This window comes from Primulina tabacum, chromosome 15 (assembly GCF_025594145.1).
Source record: "Primulina tabacum isolate GXHZ01 chromosome 15, ASM2559414v2, whole genome shotgun sequence".
NCBI lineage: Eukaryota > Viridiplantae > Streptophyta > Magnoliopsida > Lamiales > Gesneriaceae > Primulina > Primulina tabacum.
This window is the reverse complement of record NC_134564.1, coordinates 35,042,811-35,067,890: the sequence shown is the minus strand read 5'-3', so window position 1 is coordinate 35,067,890 and position 25,080 is coordinate 35,042,811. Positions and strand designations below refer to the sequence as shown.

General features: G+C 30.9%; 3 protein-coding genes across 8 annotated transcripts; all 3 read right to left on the bottom strand.

The window, feature by feature from the left end:
* Window positions 1-3,197: 3,197 nt before the first annotated feature.
* LOC142527838 (cytochrome c oxidase copper chaperone 2-like) lies at window positions 3,198-5,800 on the bottom strand. Of its 3 annotated transcripts, none has more exons than XM_075632812.1 (2): window positions 5,673-5,800; window positions 3,198-3,610 (listed from the first exon to the last, which is right to left on the bottom strand). In XM_075632812.1, exon 2 carries the CDS (start codon window positions 3,605-3,607, stop codon window positions 3,368-3,370), a length of 240 nt encoding a protein of 79 aa, XP_075488927.1. In that variant the 5' UTR covers window positions 3,608-3,610; window positions 5,673-5,800; the 3' UTR covers window positions 3,198-3,367. The 3 variants fall into 3 exon arrangements, with proteins under 3 accessions (XP_075488927.1, XP_075488926.1, XP_075488928.1); XM_075632811.1 differs by having other exon boundaries at window positions 5,625-5,794; XM_075632813.1 differs by lacking the exon at window positions 5,673-5,800 and adding an exon at window positions 5,183-5,476.
* An 8,206-nt stretch (window positions 5,801-14,006) lies between these two features.
* On the bottom strand, window positions 14,007-15,543 carry LOC142527200 (uncharacterized). The gene is made up of 2 exons (XM_075631937.1): window positions 15,398-15,543; window positions 14,007-15,299 (listed from the first exon to the last, which is right to left on the bottom strand). Exon 2 carries the CDS (start codon window positions 14,848-14,850, stop codon window positions 14,416-14,418), a length of 435 nt encoding a protein of 144 aa, XP_075488052.1. The 5' UTR covers window positions 14,851-15,299; window positions 15,398-15,543; the 3' UTR covers window positions 14,007-14,415.
* A 2,663-nt stretch (window positions 15,544-18,206) lies between these two features.
* On the bottom strand, window positions 18,207-24,301 carry LOC142526792 (putative hexosyltransferase MUCI70). 4 transcript variants are annotated; one of them, XM_075631385.1, is made up of 11 exons: window positions 23,983-24,301; window positions 23,802-23,877; window positions 23,007-23,339; window positions 21,856-22,140; window positions 21,459-21,672; window positions 21,250-21,359; window positions 20,907-21,106; window positions 20,157-20,260; window positions 19,898-20,085; window positions 19,604-19,803; window positions 18,207-18,699 (listed from the first exon to the last, which is right to left on the bottom strand). In XM_075631385.1, the coding sequence occupies exons 3-11, from the start codon at window positions 23,263-23,265 to the stop codon at window positions 18,505-18,507; spliced, it is 1,755 nt and encodes a 584-aa protein (XP_075487500.1). In that variant the 5' UTR covers window positions 23,266-23,339; window positions 23,802-23,877; window positions 23,983-24,301; the 3' UTR covers window positions 18,207-18,504. The 4 variants fall into 4 exon arrangements, with proteins under 4 accessions (XP_075487500.1, XP_075487501.1, XP_075487499.1 ...); XM_075631386.1 differs by lacking the exon at window positions 23,802-23,877 and having other exon boundaries at window positions 23,979-24,301; XM_075631384.1 differs by lacking the exon at window positions 23,802-23,877 and having other exon boundaries at window positions 23,983-24,300.
* Between the last annotated feature and the right edge of the window lie 779 nt (window positions 24,302-25,080).

Genomic DNA, 25,080 nt, shown 5'->3' with positions numbered 1-25,080 from the left:
TTTGGGCTTAAATGAAAACTCCTACGTGTCCGCAGCCGAACCATTAAAGTGACTACAAATTAAAGTCACCCACAAAGTTTTGTTAATGCTTTTCTAGTACATACATTTGCATTTTACACATATGCTCTCGTTTTTCTTATTCAATTAATCAATTTATTGAGATAGTACAAAAATATATTGTTTGATTATCTTCGACGTTTGATGCACTACTACAATAAGAAATAGACTATCATATTTCCTAGATGCATGACATATCCCTTAATCACAGTTAACACAATAAGTTGATATGAAAGAGTTAAATTTTTGTCTCGATTATTTTTGTCTTTAGGAATTGCATCTTGGCAAAAACTTGTGTAAGACGATCTCATGAGTCATATTTTGTGAGACGGATCTCTTATTTGAGTCATCCATGAAAAAGTATTACTTTTTATGCTAAGAGTATTACTTTTTATTGTGAATATCGGTAGGTTTAACCCGTCTCACGGATAAAGATTCGTGAGACCGTCTCACAAAAGACCTATCGGTGTATCTTAATATACTATTAATAGAGTCAAAATTTATCAAAAGCCTGGTTTAAACCCTACCTTGTTATCTTTTTATGAATTGTATCCTACTGTACAATCAAGAGATGGACAAGTCGAGTCATTTTTGCCATGGTGTATCCCCGTGCTAGCCCAAATGGACTTGCGACCTTGTTATATCAAACTTTTTATAGAAACATCGATCTTCCTAAACATTCGTTTGGACAGTTGGAAATGACTAACATGGTGAAGGCACAGAAGCCATTGATTCTGATAAAGATTAAACATCGGTACAGACAAAACTCTGACCACTCTACTCCGGATTATGGGAATCAAACAAAGGTTTGAACATGACCGCGCACTTTAAAATAAAGGAGAGGAAATGGAAGAAAGTTGAAGAAATATATTATCTGTCTTAGTCGTCTTGAAGATAAGAAGATTAAAACAAAAGAGCATAAATTTAAGGCCATATTAGATTATTACTAATTCAACGGGATGTTTTATTTAAATAAAAAAAATTGTCCATTTGAACCAAAAATACACGGTCATAAATAATACTTCGGAATTTGAGCTTTTATGTAGTTCAGAATCTTGAATTTATCAGTGTCGATGTCGTGAGATTCTCAATAAGAAACAGATGATAGGCCTAAGCGTATAAAATTTGTAAAAGAATAGTTCTTGAGCTATTTCAATATAGCTTGTTCAAATTAAACCCGGAAGGAATTCATGCTTCCCCCAGATGTTCTAAAGCGTATAACAAACATTATGGTCGTTAAAACCTCTGTTATACCAACTATTATGTCAATATAATGAGTATGTTGCGCTAATCTTATCGAATAATCGAAAATGGACGATCCACGGGACGCCATCGTGCTCAGGTGCCGTAAAAAATAGCAATTAGAAAGAGTTCTTGGCATTTGGGAAATTTTCTCAATGAATCCAAAAGATAAGGCATCTCGTGTAAAGTGAAGCTGACTTGACATGAGAGGAGGATATCTGAAGCAAGATTCCCCAAGACAACTATAAATAGCAGCTTCTTGAAGGGTTTCAAGGCATAGCAAACCATTCATATTCCAATCAAACTCCTCTATTTCATCTCAAGTTCCCAGTTTATCTTCAACCAACCATGTCGGACATGTGCGGAAGCTGCGACTGTGCTGACAAGACCCAATGCGTGCAAGTACCTGTACTATGTTTCCTTATTTGAATCCTCGCGTATGTATGTAAATAATATGAAAATTTTGCAGGAAGAAGGGATATGCTGCGGACATCATTGTCACCGAGAACATCAGGTACTCCCTTCCTCCCACAGTAGCAATAGTAGCTTAAGTGAAGTTCATGGAAAATATATTTACTTGAGACCTGTTAACCAAGGATATAATCCAACTGTTGAGAATTAATGCTTACCATGTGTTTTTCAATCATGAAATACCACAGATCACCTCAGATAAATGTTGCATAGGTTGTCACACACACACGCATATGTATATATATATTACTCATCAAGATGGATGACTGAATATACAACTAGTCGAATTCTGGAATAATTTAATCTTGTATGATTTGCGGCAGTGAGATGAGCTTGGTGGCGATGGATGCTCCGGCAGCCGAGCACGATGGGAAGTGCAAGTGCGGTACCAGCTGCGCTTGCACCAACTGCACCTGTGGCAACTGATCTTCCAAGAAAAGGGACACCTATATACTATCATATTTTAAAATGTAATCCAATAAATTTGCTGCATGCTATATCATATATGGTTTGGTCCCTCACAACTATGTGGCCGAATGCATCTCTATCCATCTGTATCTTTTTTATGTCATTAGTGATTAATTAATAATATTATCAGTGTGTTACAATTGCCTTTTTCATTTTTCTTGGAAGTTATATAAACATAAGATCTATAATAAATCAATAATACGGAAACAAAAAATTCTTGGATTATCGCCAGCAACATTCGTTAGTGTTTCATACATCAAAAGTCAATATGTTTCTATGCAACAGAGTGAATGGATGGGCAAAGTTTTTCCATTATGAATTTACAACTTTGTGCTAAAATTGTGTATGAATCCAAAAACGTGCAGGGGCAGAAATTGACAACTTCCTCAAGCTAATAATGGTTTCTATACAATTTAAAGTTAATTCGGCCGATATTAGAACGCACCCATAAAATCAACAAGCAAATTCAATCCCAATGGTGTACAAATAAAACGCATGAATTACTGAAACCTTGCCACAAATCTTGAATTATGGACCTTGAGCTCCACCTTGGTCGTTGGATGCTTTAACTTGGTTAAATTGTTATTGTTTATAACTATAAAAATAATCAAACATATAGACTATGCTCTTTCACTAGAAGATGATATCTCTTGTTCATATTTTCAGTATACTTCAATATAAAAAATTTCATCTACTAAATGGATTACAGGAGAAGATATTGGGAATATAAGCTTAAAATTATATCACGATTTCCAATATGATCACATTATTTATCTCCATGGCCAAAAAAAACCATAATCAAATTTCAAGGGGTCACATGCAACACTGTGTTTGATTCTCCATGATAAAGATATTGAATGGGAGGACATGAGACGATCAGAATGCGGTTGGCAACTCATTTTTCCGCACAACCAAAAACAACTGATAACAAAAAATAAAAAGTAACCACTTTATGCAAATAACAGCATAAACAAGAATTCCTTTATTTCATATATCTTATTCAAAGACCGGTTTCAATTCATATGGGCTGCCAAAATTGTTTTCGAAAACTCTGTGATATTAAAGTATGTAGACACGCACTCATGTTCAAAATCACATCGCATTCCGTTTTCTGATACTGAGTGCATGTTCAGACTTTGAAGCCTTCAGCACGGAGACATTTACGATGAGCCTCAATCCATTTTTCACAAGCGGATTCGCCATGCTCGACAACGCATTCATCCCTCAGCTTCTTAGTATCAGGGCATGCGCAGCAGATCTTCTTCTTCGGCTTTGAATCAGGCCCAGATGACACTGAACCAGACCCTTGGTCTTTTTGCGAATGCAGAGAGATGACAGAGGAAGTGCTGTGTAATGGTAAACTGCCCATGGTCTGAGGTTTCAAGGAGAATACCAAACGTTAGAAAAGATAGCCAGAAAAAAGAAAATCATTAATCATGGACTGAAATAACAAGTGGCATCTTAAGCAACAAATCAAAAATCATTAATCATGGACTAAGTTTTCAATTTTAATCAATATTTATAATAATCTGAATTACCAGAATTTATAATTCAAACAATATAAATTGGCTTTCAAACAACGAGATTATCTTCCTACATCCACACAATAAACAATGATCACTAGAAATATTAGAAGATAGGAAGCTCAAAGCAGGACGTCAAGAAGTAAGATAGCATCTTTAAAGTTTAATGCTTATTCCATGGATCAAGTTGTACTTCCTTTTCCAATAAGTGGAAACTCAGGCTCCAGAACCCGGGCCATTAAAATTAATGTAGAGAAATTAATTAATTGAGATACATTTTAGATATTCTACCAGAGAACATAGCAAAAAGAAAAAAGAAACTACAGCGCTATATATGTTAGAAATATCTCACATCGAACATTAAAACTAATAAACAATAGTTTATAAATCCAATAAGGTTATATAACCCAATAGGTAAGCCTTTTCGAATGGTACCCCTATTGGGTTTATAACGTAACATTGATGCTCTAATTGAAAGTCGACGCAGCGGAATGAGCGATCTAAAAAAAAGCTATCATTTGATCAATATCAATAAGCAAAAAAAAAAAGATTGGATTAAGGTACATGATGCATGTACTGAATATTGAAAAATGTGAAAGTCATCTAGAGTGGCCGTCATGGACATCAGTTTCTCAAATGTTAGTCAACGTAACAAATTTCACACATCGAAATATTGAACATTAAAACTAATAAAGAGTAGCTTAAAACCCATAAAAGTTAAATCACCCAATAGGCAAACCTTTAAACCCATAAATGTTACTTCATCCAATAAGCAAACTTTTTGGGATGATACCTCACTTGGGTTTATAATCTAACAATTCAAAACTGTGAAAACCATTTGAGAATTATCCTCGTAACTACTTGGCCGTTAGCAATCTTGATGCCTTGATGGAAGGGTGTGAAGACTTCTTAAAATGTCGGTGACTCCCTATTCCTAATGAATCCTTTCACAAAATTACCAGGCTTAGAAGACTCAAAGGATCAAAACACGCATTTTGTTACTCCAACTGTAGCTGAACATCAGAAGCCAGAGGCAAGTTGTTCATTCAGCTTTCTTAAGAAGTTTTGAAATTGTGCATCTTGAGCATTAAACTTCTTGCATTAGATGCTATTATATTTTTTATTACTGTAGATCATTACTACCCATAAAAAACTACGCCACTCCTAAAACCCAAAACACTAGTCACAGATTTCGCATCACTTTCTAACAATTCTTTAGCTTTAAATAGATCGAAACGAAGAAAAAATAATCCATGAATTAAATAGGCTAAAAATGCGCAAGTCCTCTGTTTATTCATCCCCTTACAACTCCTTTTATACCGCAACCCTATAGCTTAGAAAAATGAGAACCATGACAGACACCCGAAAAAAGAAATATCAAGCCCATGGGATGCGTCAAAATTCAAGAACAAGAATAGTACCTCAAATCACGGAACAAAGGGAGCAAAGAAATGTTTCGATCAACTCAGAATACACAGATTCCAAGGGAAGCTCTGAAAACAGGGTTCTAACAAAATGGTGCACATTGCAAAAGCGTTGTTCTGAACCCGAAAACGCGTCTCGCTAAAGCTTCTGAATATGACCACATACACACACACAATACCTCTTTTGCACACTTTCTCAAGCATGTAGAGAGCATTTTTATGCATTGTTTCACTTGATAATACAGTTATATTTAACGATGAAACCATAAAAAGAAAATACTCATCAGATTAATGATTAAACCATAAAAAAATACTCATCAGATTGATACATCTCAGAGGAAAAATAAAAGAGGGTCAGACAGAGAATCGCTAATTCATAGATAATAACTATATAAAAAGCTGAAATTATCTCGTTAAAATGAAGAACACTAAATTATACCAATATCGGTTGACGTTTGTGGGAGATGGTTAGGAGGAAATTACGTACTACTGGTGCGTTGGTTTCTTCAAATCTCCCGTTGATTTTTCAGATAGATGATTATTCCGATCGATGTAGTTTGGATATGCACACGCTGAAACTTGAGCGTAAAGGAAGTAGTGAAATATATACCTACACTAAAATAATGTATTGCACCGTACTGGAAAATAATTAGAATTTGAAATAAAATTAGTTAACTCAACAAAAATTAATGATAATAACATTGTAAATTTTGACAATTCGTGTTAATTAGTATATGTAATTAATTTAGAAAAAAAACATATTTTTTTAATTTTAAAAAAAAATTTGGACAACTAAAATTTTTCTCATATCTTTTTTATCATATTGTTTTCTTTTGTTATTTGTCATATTCCCTCAATAATGCATATATTTTATTACAATATTCAATTATTACAATCTTTTTTGACAGTCAAAGATATGCAATTTTTTATTTACAATGTTGTTTGATTATTATTTTCTTTCGTGTAAATTGACAACAATTTCCACTGAATGCTTTTACTTTTCTAGTCACCTTTAATTTATTAGACACTTATAATTGATAACATATAAACTACACGTTATTATTATGGGTGAGCAAAATTCGGATAGACTAAATTAACCGATCGAACCGAGTCAATTCGGAAACACGGTTCGGTTATTTCGGAAATTCGATTTTAAATTTAAAAAAAATCGGTTATATCGGTTAATTCGACTCGATTATGGTTTTCAAAATTTTGAAATCGGTTAACCGAATTAACCGATATAATAAATATTATTATTTAATAAATTTTTATTATTTATCAGTTTTAATATATTTTTAAATTTTTAATTTTAAAATCAAACCTAATTCTAAAGAAAAATTTGTGATGTATGTGATTTTATGTTTTTATGCATTTGTGTAGACTGTAGTGTTCAAAAAAATTACATATATAATTAAAGTTAAATCACATTTTAAAAAAAAAAACTAATCGGTTAATTCGTACACCAACCGAATTAACCGATTTTAATTCGGTTCGGTTTTCATCGGTTATGAAAAATAATCCGATTGGTTCGGTTATTGCTAAATATTTCAGTTCGGAACGGTTGTGACTAATTTAGTTCGGTCACCGTCCGAACCGACCGAATGATCACCCCTAATTAGTAGAACAATCTATCATCACATAAAAAGTACTGATGAATTAATTCAAAAAAATATTGATTAAATGTTGTCATTTATTTGTAATTTATAATAATAATATTTTTGAGAATAAATCATCTTTTTACTGACTTTTATGACATTGATTTTAATATTTCATATTAACTCGTAAGTATAATTAGCACAATCAAATTACTAATGTCATATTGGTATTATCTCCTAGAAAAATAATATATTTAATTTTTCTAATTGTTTAAATATCTTCACGGGATCATTTGTGTACCTTTATCTTGAGAAAAATTCGTTGCATTTATAAAGTTTGAACGGTAAATATAACTTTATAGTATACATTTAATTTGGAAACTGAATTCATTGCATGACAAACAATTCTTCCAATTCTATTTTTTTGTGTAACCCAAAAGAGTTTGTAGGACCGAGCGCTTGCCGCTTTACCAAAAGCTGTAGCCAGTAGTAATGGTGCAGCTCAAACCTTTTAAACCGCACAACAACTCAAGCACCACGGTTTGATCGCTCTACCAAGCAGGGACAATTATTGCACCCAACAATCTCCCTCCCAATAATTGCACTCATTGCAATCAATGAGAATCAAACCTGTGACCTTGGCTCTAATACCAATTATAGGACCGAACGCTTGCCGCTTTACCAAAAGCTATAGCTAGTGGTAATGGTGCAACTCAAATCTTTTAAACCGCACAACAACTCGAGCACCACGGTTCGATCTCTCCACCAAGCAGGGACAATTATTGCACCCAACAGAGTTAATATTTTTCTCTTTTATCTTCTCCAACTCACAGTAAAAAGTTATTAAAAAATATTTATATTTAGAAAAATATATTTTTTCCGTGTCTATATATTTTGTTATATGTAAATATATATTCTACTTCATTGTCTTAATTGTCATATATCTTTACTATATAATTTGTGTACATTGAAGATGAATAAATTCATTTTGTAGTTTTTTATTACCTAAACTTAGGTTGATATATTAATATGTAATATACATAGATATAAGAATTTTCAAATTCAATTTATTCACAATGATTTTTCATAACGAAGGCCAACTCAAAATAATAAAAATTAAGATTCATAATTATTTTAATTATGATATAAAAATAATATGTGGAACCTTTTTTGACATTTTAATTGCAAAATATAGTAATAAATGCATATATGTGCATTATTTCATTGTGACAATTATAACTTTATTTAAATATCTTATTTCTTTTCAAGGATCAAAATTTTTTTATTTCTTATTTTGATTATCGACAAATTCAATATTTCATTTAAATGTTTTTGTTAAAATATTTACATGAGTTTTATTGTATATTTATTCAATAAGAAATGGATAAATTATAGTTCAATATATAATAATATTTGAAAACTGCAGAATGCTTCTAAATTTAAAAATCGAGTAACATGTAAGGGATCATTCAAAACTAAAAGTTGATGCAACATGTTTCTTCTAGCTTTACAATCGAATAATGTAGGATCGAGCGTTTGTCGCTTTACCAAAAGCTATAACTGATAGTAACTATGCAAGTCAAATCTTTAAATCATACAACAACTCAAGTGCCTACCCATCATGGACAATTATTGTACCAGACAATCTATCTCCTAATAATGGCACCAATTTCAATCAATGAAAATCAAAGTCGCGATCTTGGCTCTGATACCAATTGTAGGCTCAAGCGTTTACTGTTTTATCAAAACATATGGTTGATGGTAACAGTGTAAATCAAATATTTTAAATAGTACAACAGCTCAAGCGCAACATTTCAATTACTCTACCCAACTTGATCAATTATTGTACCCAACAAATAAGTTTATGCAAATAACATTTTACTATATCATATGAATTTATAAGATATTTGAATAGAATATATACTTGATATTCTACATAAGTTGTAGAGAAAAAAAATCATTTTTCATCTATTTGAAAAAAAAAAATATATATATATATATATATATATATATATATATATATATATATATATACATATATATATATAGAGCATGTTTGACAAAATCTCGAAACCTATATTGAAAGTTGAATTAATACATCCATATTTATCATTAAATTATACTATTTAATTTTAACAGATTAATTAACATGTTTATCCACTAAAAATATTGAAAAAATTGTTTATACAATTTAATAAAAAAGTCAAAGTACATCATTTTTTGATTCCAAATAATGATCACATTATTATTACGTTACAATGATAAATAAATTATTATTTTTAGTTTATCATCATAGTCTTTACCTCAATAGACACATTTTCGAATGTAGGATGTTAAATTTAAAATTGACATAAGATAATTATAATATTAATTCTAACATTCTTTTTTTATTCTTCTCAATAGATTACTTTTTCTATCTTCAAATATATTAATCTATTTATTATTGTACATAAAATATAATAATTATTTGGTTAATTGATCACATTTAAGATTAGATGTTTAGAAAAAATTCTAATATATCTTTAAAGATCAATAGATGATGAAATTAAATTTGAAATCAAGAAAAAAATTAAGAAAATATAGAACACTACAGTGCATGAACTTTCGTTTTGTACAGTGATAAAACATAAGGTGAGACCAAGTGAGATACTTATATATATAAGTCTCATTCAACTTGGCCCATTATAATTTTTTTATTAACTCACTTTGTCCTTCGTTTTTACTTCACTAACTTTGCAGTGTGACTAATTCATGCATTAACTTTTTACTTTTTTAGTACATAGTGGTTTTCACTCTCACCGAAATCAATCTTTAGATATCGGTATTAGTAGTTTATAGGTAATAGACAATTATTTAGTTTTTATTTTCTGTCATTTGATTAATTGTGTAATTTTTTATGTACAACCTAATTCATTTTAGAATTTTTATTAAATTTTTATAATCAGGATTAAAAGTGTTGCACACATACAATATAAAATTAATATATTTTAAAATGTTAATATTGAAGTGTCGAATAAATGTATTAATCATTAATTAAGAACTTTTAGCAAAACAATATACATCATAATTCAGATTTAAAGATTAACATACAAATAAAAAATTGTGATGAATATCTTATAAAATAAATGGTGTTAGCCCAAAAAGATTAAATATGATTATTATAAATGAATTTTTCTTAATTAATTAGAAAATTTTCAGCAAATGTGCTGAATTAATTGGAATGTTTTCAATATATTATATAATAAATGTTTTTTCATATGAGTTAGTGATTGAGTCCTTATAAACATTTAAAAAAATGTGTCTATAGTTATAATAACGGTGTCTTATAATTTAAAATATTAAATAAAACAAATCAACAAGATAAAAAATTAATTAAGAAATTCAAGAATATGTGATTACTTAATTAGTTTAATTGACACGCTCTTTAGTTTGTTGATTTAATATATGTTAAATCCACAATCACTTAGTTTGACAAGAATTCTTTTAGAATAAAATACAATTATAATAAATTACTTGATTGTATATGTAATAAAATTTTGTATATTTCATATATATTTGATTTATTTCATTTATAAGGTTGAAATTTTATATATTATGACATAAGATTTGTGATACATCTTAACATCGATAAATTCACTAAAAATTTATGTATTAATTTTCGATACCATATAATTCTGGTTTCGCCCAAACTTTTTATATTCGTTTGTTTGAATTTATTGTTCCTCATTTTACCAAGACTCATAATATGTTAAACATGAAAGTGAATATTAATTTAAAGAGATGACAATATTATATATTGTAATAAATATATTTATCCCTCATGATACTGATAAAACTAACTTAAAAATAATCTGTTGTCGAATATATTGTCAAGAATCCAAAAATACAACTCAAATGTCAACTTTGACACTCAATTTTGAGTGACTGTCAAAATATCTCAACAATCCTCAATTTTTGGACAAGATAGTAACATCACAATTTTGAAAATCAAAATGATATTTTTTATTTTATATCAAGAATTCATAATTGAAAATCAATAATATTAGATATATAGATATTTAATATAAATTCGCGCGAGCTCATTTAGGCTCATCTTTAAATTAGTCGACAAAATTTCAACTCAACTCACTCAAACTGTTTGGCTGGTGCAGGCAAAACCGACATACTCAACCTAAATTGACGGCTCAAATCACAACGATCTTTTACCGTGTTTTATTTAAATGATTTATAAATATAATCGCAAAAAAATTTCGGTCGCAAAAAAATTCAATTTAAACACATAAATTCTACAAACTGTCACATGAGGACATGAAAAAGATTAATAAGACACCAAAGAAAATTCACAATTCGATAATGAGTTATTTCTAAACATTAATTAATTTAATTTACACAATAAAAAGATAAATAAAAAATCTAAATCATTGAATTAAAAATAACATATTATAATGTGGGTAGACATAAAAAAAACCAAATACTAATTTACATAATTAAAAGATATCATTGGATAAAAATAATATATTATAATGTGGGTAGACGTAAAAAAATTAAATACTAATAATCACATATATTTAAATTATGAATAAGGAGAAAGAAAAGATACATTTAAAGTAAGCAATTAATGTAAAACAAACAATTAATAAAGAGATAAATGTAAATTCACATATAAAGTCACATATTTTTATATAATAATAGAAAATCGATAATATTATATATATAGATATTTAATATAAACTCGTGCGAGCTCATTTAGGCTCACCTTTAAATGAGTCGACAAAATTTTAGCCTAACTCACTTAAACTATTTGGCGGTGCAGGCCAATCCGACATATCCAACCCAAATTGACGGCTCAAATCACAAACGATCTTTTACCGTGTTTTATTTAAATAAGTTATAAATATAAACTGCAAAAAAATTTCGGTTTCAAAAAACTTTAATTTAAACACATAAATTCTAGTAAACTGTCACATGGGGACATAAAAAATATTAATAAGACACCAAAGAAGATTCAAAATTCGATAATGAGTTTTTTCTTAACTTTAATTAATTTAATTTACATAATGAAAAGATAAATAAAAAATCTAAATCATTGGATTAAAAATAACATATTATAATGTGGGTAGGCATAAAAAAACAAATACTAATTTACTTAATGAAAAGATATTATTGGATAAAAATAACATATTATAACTGTAGGTAGACATAAAAAATTAAATACTACTAATAACACTTATTTAAAATATAAATATGAAAAAGAAAAGACACATTAAAGTAAGCATTAATAAGATATAATAGATTTAAAATATAAATAAAGAGAAATAAAAAACACATTAAAGAACAATTAATAAGGATATAAATGAAAATTCACATATAAATTCACGTATTTATATATATATATATATAATAGAATAATAGATGTTTATATATATAATAGATATGTAACCGTGGATAAATTCGTTGTTTTTCGGGATTTAGATTATTGATTCAATTCTTATTGAGATTATTTTTTATTTTTTTATTTTTTAATTTATATATCAAAATTATGTTGTAGTCCTTCGTTATTTCTTATAATTATATTTTGATCCTCATTTAAATATAAATCAAATGAATTATAAAAAATATTATACAAACACGCAATGTGTGCGTCAGTATATTAGTATATTATTAATTGTGGCATGTGGGTTTCAAAATCAATATTCTCATAGGAAAAAATAATTTAGAATTTCATAAATCAATCAATAAATAAAACGTATTGGGAAATTAAATAATAGCTAAATCTTCATCTTCTTTTACATTTCATGTATTTTAGAGCCGTCAAATGCGTCACCGTCTGGTCTCGAGATGAAAACAAGAAAAATTTAGTAATGATTTTAGTTATCTATTTGAAGATAACTCAAAATAAACCAGCTCGCTTGGGTTGCAAGCTGGAGCCAGACGAGATCTATGATCTATCAACGTGGGATATTCAGGAGAATAATTTTGGTTTTTTTTTTTAAAATAATAATATTTAAATATATTTGAGTGTTTTTAAATACACATAAAAAATTTTTTTTAAATAAAATGTTTGACCAAAATTATTTTACTAATTACTCCACAATGAATTGATCGTAGATCATCAAAAGGGTTACTGATCTAATTCAGCCCAGCTCGAATTTAGAATATATATTATTGTCGAAACATTCTCCATAATAATAATTATCATTTTTTAAAAAAAATATGACATTGTTCAGAATATTTCGTGAAATTTCACCATTTTCATGAGCATTATACATAGTTCGTGCTATAATTTCTTATTTCACAACCAGTGTTCTAAAAAACGATATCATTTAAGTTTTTGGAGGCGGGGGTTTAGGCAAAAATTTTTTACCTAATTATTTTATTTTTATATTTTATCAATATATTTCTCCAATAATTCATTTATATCGAATTCAAACTAAAAAATCAATAACATATTCTTCTTCTTTATACGATACAAATTGATTAGAAAATATTTCAAATAATCTTTTTTTAAAAAATAATAAAAAATAATTATATACATTACATTAGGTGGCTTTTAAAAACCGTAGCTGTGAGTGACCGCTAGCGCCTGGTCGCCGTCTTTTAGAACACTATACGCAATAAATCATAAAACGCTGCCACATTAGGACCAGAAAATAAAAAGAAGTAAAACAAAAGCATAGTTTTTGATAAGCATCAAGAAGGAATACTGGGCAGAAAGCACCGAAAGAAGGGAATATAAAATCACAAATGAAAAGGGCAAATATAAGCCAAGTAGTGAGAGCAGAAAAAGATGTGACAAGATAATTAGGAATATGAAGTTTTTGTTGCCAAGATTCTACATTGCATAATTGACGCAAACACAATCTCACTAAAATAGTATAAAATCACCAGACAAAATGAAATAGATTGTCTTGTTCAAGCAAAAGTCTCAGACATCCCACATTTTCCCAGACCGACCTAGAACCCGTACTGATGATACAACGACAATCCGTTCGAGTAGAGAAAGGTTTGCTGTTTTCATTTACTTTCAGGAGTAGACTTCCACTGATGTTGTGCATTACAATCGAAATGTAGAAGCACAACAACTGTTAATCTTGAAACTTTCAAGAAGTAGTTCAAACATACATACTGCAACTTGATACAGGTGCCCGAATTTGTAAAAACTTGAATATTTAGGCAATAGATAACGAATAATATAGCAAGTAGAGAATGCGTAAAGGAGATCTACGTCGAGGTAACAGGGAGAACTTTATACACATTAAGAATGAAAGAGACGAAAGATTCCACAACGTAATTAAATTTCATGTATTATAGACCAAACTTGCACACGTCCATTATTAGGCGAGTTGAGCCAGATGCCAGTTCAAATTCTTTCAGTGCTGACACTGACACGGAGATGTAAAATATAACCAATTTTATGATCTTGGAGCTCCCAGTTCCCAACAGCAGCGCCAGAATTTTGGGACGAAAAATCATTGAACTCCCGTATACGAAAGGAGAGACTCTGGGAGTGGATGGTCAACAGCAGCAGATGTCACTCAATTAAAAAATCTTCAAATTTCATTTCTTATTTTAGCGAGAAATACGAGTTTTTCTGTCACTCCTTCATCATAAGTAGTGCTCTTCTTCCAGCCAACATCAATCATACTTCTCCCTCCATGACCAGACGAGAAATAAAACCCAAGAAAGTCCCAAAACAATGTCACCGACGACGAGTCTCAGCCAATCAAAGCCAAGAACCTCAACTTTCCTCTCAAAGTATATTCTCCATATAGCCATTGTAATATGTAGAATCACACAGCCTTTGGGGAAAAAACTATGAAACTCCCTATCCTTCACAAATGCCACCATAAACAAGAGAAATCCAATAGCAAACATAAGCAAACCCGAAAATGAATCCGATGTCTGGATTAACAACTGATCATGTGGTGTTGAGCCTAAAAGCTTACTAGCGCGCTCCCTACCATGACTAAACACAAAGACCTCATCTCTATAAAACATCATAAGGGCTCCACAAGTTAAGGCAATCAAAGAATGGAGCATGCAGATAAGAAAAAAGCCTTGGGACACCATTTTATCGACCGAAGGAAAACACAGATGGTAGTGATGGTTTTCTTCTAGTGCTGCAGCTGTACAAATCCCCAAATATTCAATTTTTAGGCTCAAGCATCAAAACCCACTTAAACCCTCGGCTTTTTGGCTAAACAAAATCAAATTCTATATGAATAACAGTTGAGCTCGCATCGCCGCCTAAATCCCAATCATCAATGCATATTTAAAGAGAAACAGAGGAAACCCTTTGTTATGTACCATGAAAAGACATGATCTTTATCAACATAATTGAACAAAGCCAATCAACCATAAAAAGAAAAATCTTCGATTCAGAAGACAGTTAAGGTACTTGACAACTTATACATCAACAGCTTTATGAATCCCAGGCCTCGCCTTATGCGTGAACAAGAGATTCTTCAAGAAGGTTACGAGAAGCGAAAAGATAGATTCTTGGTGCCAAATCCTAAGATCTGTGATGTGGAAACAGAAGAAATGAAAAGATTTCACTTGGTTGCAGGGTTTCCAGAGCTTAAAGGACACAAGAAAAGTGTGGAACATTAACAATTACCATAGGTGGAAGGCTTTTCTTGCCTCATAGCTGTTAAAAAAAAATATTTGTCATACCAAAACAGGAAGATGCATTGGATCCGTTCATTTACAAATGTATAGGTGAAGAAGAACCGAATGCAAGAACTAGGAGTTGAAGGAAACATCACTTACGTGTGGGCCCAGGCCAGCATACATATGCATAATTGTGTGTGTGTGTGTATATATATATATATTTTTAAAATTTAAATTTTTAAAAAAAATTATCCCATGCTCGTCGGCAATATTTAAAATTATCCCATGCTGTAGAGTCGTCGCCCGTCGGCATCCTTCAAACCTTCAACCGGCATTGTTTCAAAAAGAATAAAATTATTGATAAATTGATACATAAAACATTTTAAATGGCTTAATTAATATACGAACTACATATAAATAACTTAATTGATATATGATTTAACTAAAAAGTTAGTTTTAGTTTTTAATAAAATTGCTTTCAAATCCGATGATTTTTATTAAATTCAATTAATTACACATTTTATTTTTAAAAAAGATTTTATTGATTAAATTTTAAAAATTAATTTATATTTATTTTAAAATATAATTATAATAAATAAATAAATAAATAAATTAATAGTATATTCTTGATATAAAAATAACAAAATTATTAATTAACACAAAATATGTAATGGATTTTCAAAATATTTATAAGTATGTTATAAATTATATCTATCTATATTATAATATTATAATTATAGGTAAATAAATTATATACACACATAAAATATATTTGATATATTAATAAAAATATAACTAAATACATATCATTTTATTTATATATAATTTAAATTACAACCACTACACTTACTAGTAGAAATATCTAAATAAAGTGAGAAAACTTTTGACATTTGTAATTACGTAAATCGAGAATGTGCGAGATTTTTTATGTGTCGTCGTATTGGTACTTCGGCTGAAAAGCGTCATTGGTTTTTTTTTCCCCCTAGGGAGATAAACGAACCGAACACGTTCACGAACTTTTCGAGCTGGTTCGAGTAATATTTGGTTCGAATTCGAAATTATTGAATTCGAGCCGAACTCGAACATGTTCGAATATTTTTCGAATCAAATTCGAGCTAAAATTATATTGTTTGATTGTTCGCGAACTTTAGCATTATATTTAAAAAATAAATAAAATATTTAAGTATATATATATATATATATATATATATATATAATATTATTAAGTATATATATATAATGTTCGAATATATATATAATATTATTAAGTGTATATATATAATATATATATAATATATTATATAATATTATTCGAATTCGAAATCGAACCTTAGTTCGAATCGAAAATAATAAAAGTTCGAGTTTCGAATCGAGCTTTGAATATGTTTATTCGAATTCGAGCTCGAATACTGAAAATTTCATAAAATTCGATTCGATTCGTTTATAGCCCTATTCCCCCAAAAGTGTTTGTCTTTTCATTATTTATAACTTTCATATTGAACAATTTTCCAAATTCTAATTGACCAACACCATATTTTGAAAATAAAAAATTGTAATTATTCTTGGTTTGCTAGTCCGAAAACGATACCTCCATACTCGAGTGACAGATATTTTTTCATTATATATTTATCAATATGATAAAAAAAATTATTTGTATATTTGAGTTGAGAATTATTAATCATAATACAAATTTTAAATAAATAGAATTTTATTAAAAATTAATAATAAAATAAATTAAATAATCTTGAAAGTAAAAGTTTGTACAAAATTTAATTTATTAATGAAAATTGAATTTAAAACAATATAAGTTAAGAATAAAATTGACTTTTTAGCTCGATCATATATCGTTTAAGTTATTTATAATATTTAATGTACCAAATTGTCAATTTATAAATAATTATATATTAATTAATCCATACAGTAGTACGTATATCAATTTAATAATTTATCAATAGTTCATGTTCTAAAATAAATTTTACTTTTTAAAAAATAAAAAATTAAATTTTACATTTATTGGTTTCTACAATAAAATAAAATAAACTAAAATAATTTTAATCCAGATATGAGTCAGCATGGTCATGAAGTCTTGATTTTTTAAAATTTTAAAGACCACTATCGCTGTTTTGGATAAGGTTGTTGCACAAGTGAATCATCATAAAATGATGAATTATTCATGTCTGTATCTCTGAAGAAAAAAAATAAAATCGGTGGATTTAAAGAAATGAAAGATCAAGGTGACATATGAATTATCATTTACAAATAAATTCGTGTCGTTTTTTACGTGCATGCATGAATTATAGCACTCATGATCAAACATACTGAACATGGTAGAATTCATATTAACACAAACATAGTATTTTTAAGACAAAAACTTGTGTAAAACGGTCTCACAGTTCGTATTTTGTGAGACGAATATCTTATTTGAGTCATCCATGAAAAAGTAATTTTTATGCCTAGAGTATTACTTTTTATTGTGAATATCGGTAAGGTTGACACATCTCACAGATAAAGATTCGTGACACCGTCTCACAAGATACCTACTCTATTTTTAATGCAAAATTTAAGGATTCAAAATTGATTTATATAATTGGATCTATACAAATCCGTGAATTTCACGTAACCAAATTAAAATTAAACTATTGAACATAGTGTGAAGATATTATTCTTATATGCTAGCATTCTGGAACAAAACTATCAAAAATTATCATCACGTCATTTTCCAATCAAATTCTAATCTGAAAGTAATCCTTAAAATGTTTTCAGATGACTACCTTTCTATAAAAAAAAATAATCATTATTTTCAAAATGAAAACACGTAAGGTAACTAACCATTTATTTCGAGGCACAGTGAGAGTATCAAGTCTTGCTTTATCCAAGGGATTTTGGTTCATCGTGAACATGGCGGCTATACAGGCACCATTATATGTACAGAGTAATGAATAAAATTTGATAATTTTGAACAATCTTCGAGTCACTTTCTTCTTTACCTTCTATGCTGAAGCACTCATCTCAACTTTCCACCTTCGGAAAAATCTCAAAAAATTGTCCTACACCTGCTTCCTTGTTTCTGGGAATAACGAACTAAAATACTCACTTTAAAAATGGAGCAAAAAATCAAATAAAGAAATTTTCCTTGTTTCTGGGAATTATTTTGCGGCGTCTCCTTGAACTAGGCTTCTTGCTTCCTCTACCAGGCCGGACTAGATTTCTCTTCACGGGGTTTTTTTCGTGAATCAGAACAGGGGGAGGGTGAATTCTAGTCATAGCCTGCTGATGAGCTCTTTGTTCCAATAGATCTCTGTGATATGCCTGTAAACAATGGGATTCCAACTCTACTGATGCACAAATTTTTAGAATTTATATATTCAGGTGATTTGGAAATTATACTTGGCAAACACAAAATCAGACAAGAAGAAACCGAACAACTATAATCATCGATACTTGTACATGCATTAAGGACGGTTCGATGGATTATAGGCATGAAATATTTACAGATTATCTCAAGATACAACTTCAGAGGCCAATTCCAAAATGGTAAAAACACAAGGTTTTTTTTACACTAACATGACAGGACAAAGTACAAGATAAATGGAAAAAAAAAACTACAAGAAGACCGTGAAATCCAAAATCATCCAAACAGAAGAAAGATGTTTGTGGCCAGACACCATCATCGTGCAGTCAAATTCTAAATGCTACACCAGTTACCGTTCCTTCAGATTTCCGACTGAATTCGAATGGCTCTTATATCAAAAAGCCTTTCAACCATTTTTTTACAAACAGTAATAGAGTTTGCCAACACAAAATTATTTTTATTTAAATTTATGAGTCGAACCCACCTCACAAGTCATAAACAATAAGTATCTGAAATTCGTTTTGACAATCAGCACCAACTATGGGATCTAAAAATATCTAATTTGTCTAAGTGCCACTAAAAGACCAGTACTGAGGTGTGACCAATCATCGTAAATCATTCATTATTTAAAAAAGAATTGGTTAAAGCATCCACCTCCTTCGAACTTTCACTGAGTTACACACACTGCCCCAGAGGTTTATAAAGTGCGAAACCAAATACATATTGCCTTGTAATCATTTAATCATGAGTATTTGAACCCCTTCATCCCAGTACAAACAAACCAAAAATAGTACTTGAACCCCAAAAATAACATACATTATGTGACTCAACAATATTGTGATTAGAGAAAAGAAATGCCACCTGTATCACGAAATTCCGCCTCTCACAATCTAGAAACATGTTTATGTTCCAGTTGACTCTTTCTTTCACTTTATCCCTCACAGTCGCGAAACTCAGCTGATCCCTGGATGTGAATCGATCAACTTCATTAAACCATAGACAGCTGAAAAGGTTTGTCATGGGTATGTGCTCTCTTATTATCACACACCCTTCGGGAACATCTGCAGATATTTTGGTCCATGCAGAACTCAAAAATCATCACTTTTGAAAATAAAGTGTAAGCATATTCCAATTACAAAAGTCACACAAACATACCACTAGTTATAGGAAGTTTATCTAGATTATATGGTGTTAAACCCTCCTTTTTGTAATAATCAATTTGGTTATCAATGGAAGTATTGTCATATTTTCCTGCAGCTTTATTAGCCTCAGCTTCTTCAAAAACATCAAAACGACTATAGTGCCTTGATATAGCAAACGTAGCATTTTGGCGCCACAGGAACCTGTGAAAGAAAGTAAGCAAGGTGGGTAATTGCAGTGTCCAAGTCATGACAAGAAAAGGCGGGAAGCATACTTCTCGAGAATCTGGTATGGATCCACGACTAGCCTGAGCTTTCCATCAATCCAGATAGAGTACCGAACATTAGGAAAGAGCCTATGCAACAAGAGCTTTGGCACCTGATGACCAAATATTCATTTGTTTAGTTCCACATGCTATCATACAACAAGCACAACAGAACAACGATACTTCGATAATAGCTCAGCAAACATCGTTTAATGACAAGTAGCTCGGGAAATAAAATGACAAGAAGCATATGAACAAGGTAAATAAACAACATGAGTGAAAATAAAAGCCTTGGATAAAAACCGAATCCAACTCCCAAGGAACTACACTACAGTACAAACTATAAAACTCCAATCAATAACAGTCAAATGACTCTTAAATATAGGATGAGCCGACACGCCAGATGATAGCAGGACCAAATGAGTTACGATCTGCCGATCCTTTCATTTGGTTAAATAAAAACTTTCTTCTGCAGTTGCAACAGGATTAATCATGAAGTGGGCACAGCAAAATAATAAATCCCTGATAAATTCAGTAAAATGAACACACTAGTTAGATATTGCATGTTAAACAAAACGTCAAAGTTGATTATATAAGAATACTCAGGTCGATAGAAACCCAAATTTTCTCACAAGAAAACGTCAAATTTGGACCATAGAAAAGTATGGTCAAAACAGAAACCAATGTACAAATAGATTGAAATCAACATTTTTCACAACTATGAAGATTGAAGAAACTAAAAGGATGAAGAAAACTAACCTTCCCATTCCTTCTTGCATCATCATAGGGCACATTCTGGACAACAATAATTCTCCATAATCCAACCTGTTTCCCACCGTCCAAGACACTGGTATTCTTCATATATGCTTCAGTCTCTTTATCAATAAACATGAAAAAAGGGACATTTTTTCTTGCAACTTCACCAATATTCCTTGGTTGTTGAATCACATCATAGTTACCTATGCACAAAAAATGTAGAAGGGCTCAAAAAACAGCAGGATGTTAAGACATCTGGAAAGGTGCAGGTATTTCCAAGCTTCTCAACTGGCATTGGACAATTGCATGCTGCTCTAATAAAGGAAAAATTCAAATGCAGAAGTACCAAATATAGCGGAGGCCACAATGACCTCATGGAACTGCTCCAATTCTTTAAGATCGTCAGCATCAATGTCAAAACCAGTTTGGTCTCTTGGTCCACATCCTTTTACAAATCTAAAGAGCACGAGCAAGTCAACGCGTTAAAAATCCAAGCAACAATTTTGTTAAATCTATAATATTGTCTATATAAAACAAACAGGAAACTTAGCCTACCCACAGTGCACGGTCATGGATTCTTTTATATCAAAAGAATCTTTTCTCTGTTTCAGAGAAGGGTACCCACCAAACTCAGAGCCTCCATTTGGTTCAGTTCTCAGAGGATTTTCTTCAGAGAAATATGTTAAATGACTAAGCACGGAAGATTCTGAGGGGAATTTGGGTATACTAGCTATGGCATGCTCCACAGGAATGTAACACACCGAGCATGCTGAGGCAACAAATAAGAAATAATATCACTGTATCTAAGAGTATATAGGCATGTAAAGAACGCGTAGATAGATGTGAAATACAATCCCTCACATTAATACCAGTAGTCAGTTAGGATATCAGTAGCTCAATAGCTGTACAAAAAGGGAAATCCATAAAGTAATCAAACAGCAAGGTAACTTACGGCGAGGTCCAACGCGTCTTCTATCACCAGGAGGAGGGGGTGGAAATGCAAAATTTTTACATGGATTATCCGAAAAAGAAGCAGTACTAGGATCAACATCTGCTGCTGAAGCATGGGAGATGGACGGATACCAGCCAGCATTCTCAACACATACTGTAACTTTATTCATCTTAATACTACTATCATATAGCATTGCTTCTTTCCCAGTCCACCATGAAGATAAAACATGAGACATATTAGGATCCCTCGTATCAAAGTCCAAACTAGTGTTTCCCAAATCAGCCTCTGACATCAACAATAAATCGCCGGTATAAGTTAACAATACAAGGCACATAAATTTGGTTACTTGCATAAAAGGATAATTAGACTACAAATAGTTAATAACACACTTGATAATCCGACAGAAGGATACCCCCTACCAAGGAAAAAAGGAAGCAAGGTTTATAGTTATTAGAGGCGTGAGGGTATCATAAAGCCTGGATGCGATATGCAGTGTGAAGGATGAGTCTTAACGTAGAAAGTTGAACTGAGGGATAATATTGTAGGAATCTATTAAGTGAAGAGAATTTCATCATGCACCATCCAACATAAAATTCTTTACAAAACACAGAACTATTGAACAGTAACAACATATTGTATGCTCTGTGTGTGTGTTCATTGCCCTACAAGTGAGATGAATGATAGGTGTCTTACGTTTCACCACAGATTAATCCAATCTAATTTTGATATCTTGATACATCACTTTAAGATATTATACATATTTTATTATCCCAACGTAAAACATAAATTGGATTAAAAAAATTAAATTGTATAACAACTATTTGAAAAAGTATGTGCTTGTGCTTGTGCAACGATTGCTGGAATGATTAATAGAAATAGCACTGATTAAAAGGGAAACAATAGGGACTGGGCCACATAAATTACCCAGACATCTCAGCTGATGCAAAGAACCTAACCAGAAGTAAATACTGGGCATATAATAACAATTAAGTTCAATATAATCGCTCAGAGACTAAAGCCAAAAGGAGGAACTTATGACCCTTCATCAATTAGTGGTGAAGAGTCTTGAGACCACATCAATGTTGAGCTATGATGAATATTAGATAGAATACCGACAATGAAAAAATACAAAATGCATAGCATCAAACCACCTTTATTGACGGTAAAGAATCCTGTCGTGAAAGCTACAAGAGCAAGTGATGCTAAAACCAGCATTCCCACTTTCCTCTGGCTTAAATATCTGAAAATGGAATGAACATGTCTTTCTTTTTCCTTATAACCATTAAGGGATGACTTCGAAGGCCTCCGAGGAATGTACAAGTTCTGAGGTGGCAACCCTCCATTCAGTGGGTGTTGCTGCAATAATCCGTAACTGCCTGATGCTCTAAGACCCAATGACCCTCCAGTCATTGTTCCTCCGACCCCTCAGAAGTTATTTTCATCTCTTTTCACAGCAAATTCGGCATTCATTCACCTATATTATGCTGCGTGAAGATCACAAATCACATGCCAGATGATCGATAATTGAATATATCAACTAACAGGACAAATAGGTAATAAAAATTTTCCATATCAGGTACAGTAAGTATACCAATTTTGTAAACAAGCAACACATTATAAAAGTAAATCAAGTATCAGTTCAGAAAGATCAAGAAAATAAAGTACGTTAATTCACCATTTTATTTTCTGAAAAAAGGCAAGAGAAACGCCGTTCATGCACAAACAAAAGTCAACCCCGTCACAAAATCACTCCCAAAAGTTGATGACATACATGCTTCAAATCCACGAAATGGTCCAAATCTATCACATCCATTTCAACAGAAAAAGGATAGCCTACAACTCTTCAACTTGAAACAATGAGTTAATAAGGATCAGCCCCCTTTTATGCTCGAACGATTTCCAGGAAAATAATTAAGAAAATATTAGAAATGCACAAAAAACCCCACCTTCACAAATCCTAATTTACCACAATAACAAGTAAGCACTCCTTTTTAGAAGCCAACCACCCAGAATACAAAAAAACTAAAACAAAATCAGCGACAGAGACGTGAGCGATTCCAATCAATCAAAAGTCAAAACCGAAATCCAAGAACCCTTTTGCTTGGGAAACTTCAAATCTGGACCTACCTAAATCAATGCATGCGGATAAGCGATCGAGTCGAAGGACCCAAAATGAGATATTTATCAGATTGGGTTGCTCCTCACCTCCGAATACTCTCCCAGTAAATCAAATTATCCAAAAAAACAAAAAAATCTAAAGAAGTTTCAAAAAAGTTTTCCTCGCTCTTGTGGGAACCTAACAACAGTGGAATTGCTTCGTCTTGGTGACTTATTTTTCGTTGATTTTTGGGAAATTATGAGCCAACTGCCAACATCCATATTATTTTGGTTTTTGCAAAATTCAAGAAATATTCTCTAATCCAATAATTTGGTAAGTATATTTTCCCATGTGCGGGTTTCGGGGTAATTCGGGGAAAACGATAAATAAATATACCATCGTCACTGTTCACTCGCTCCCCCAATTGGCTTTAAAACAAATATTTTGAAAATTAGATCATTACTATTTCATTTATTTATTTCACTCCCCAATTGACTTTTAAAAAATTATTCTGATGCAATAAATTATTTATTTTGGAAATTTGATAATTACTGTTTGATTTATTTATTCAAAGTTGAAAACTGTAATCGGAATGTGGATTGCAATTTGAATCGCAAAAAAAAAATAGCTATCTTTCTATAAAATATAAATACTTATCCGTTTAACGAAAAGCCACATTTGGATTTAGTTTCTGCATTGTTAGGAAGATTAAAATTCAAACTCTCGGATGTATTCTTAGATCTTGTGAAATTATGGATGTATAGATATAACTGTTTGACAAAAACTTGTGTGAGACGGTCTCACTTGTCGTATTTTGTGAGACGGATCTCTTATTTGGGTCATCCATGAAAAAATATTACTTTTTATTGTGAATATCGGTAGGGTTGACCCGTCTTACGGATAAAGATTCGTGAGATCGTCTCACAAGAGACCTACTCTAATTGTTTTCTTTGTCTATTTATCTCCTGGGAGTACACTAACGTTTTTTACTTATTTAATGAATGTTAAACTTATTTAAAAAAAATATTGTAGTTCTTTTTTTAAAAAAAATCAATTTTATATTTTTTCATAGTGTTTTTTATATAAAAAAATCGCTCTCGGTCTCATTTATATCATTGTTATTATAA

Bases quoted from the DNA above. Each gene is read 5' to 3' on its own strand.
- LOC142527838 (XM_075632812.1), bottom strand. From the start codon at position 3,607: ATGGGCAGTTTACCATTACACAGCACTTCCTCTGTCATCTCTCTGCAT.
- LOC142527200 (XM_075631937.1), bottom strand. From the start codon at position 14,850: ATGGTGTCCCAAGGCTTTTTTCTTATCTGCATGCTCCATTCTTTGATT.
- LOC142526792 (XM_075631386.1), bottom strand. From the start codon at position 23,265: ATGACTGGAGGGTCATTGGGTCTTAGAGCATCAGGCAGTTACGGATTA. The intron at 21,360-21,458 runs GTAGGCTAAGTT...CGTGCTCTTTAG, and splicing joins TCCATGACCGTGCACTGTGG to ATTTGTAAAAGGATGTGGAC. The intron at 20,086-20,156 runs GTATGCTTCCCG...TTTCTTTCACAG, and splicing joins CCATACCAGATTCTCGAGAA to GTTCCTGTGGCGCCAAAATG.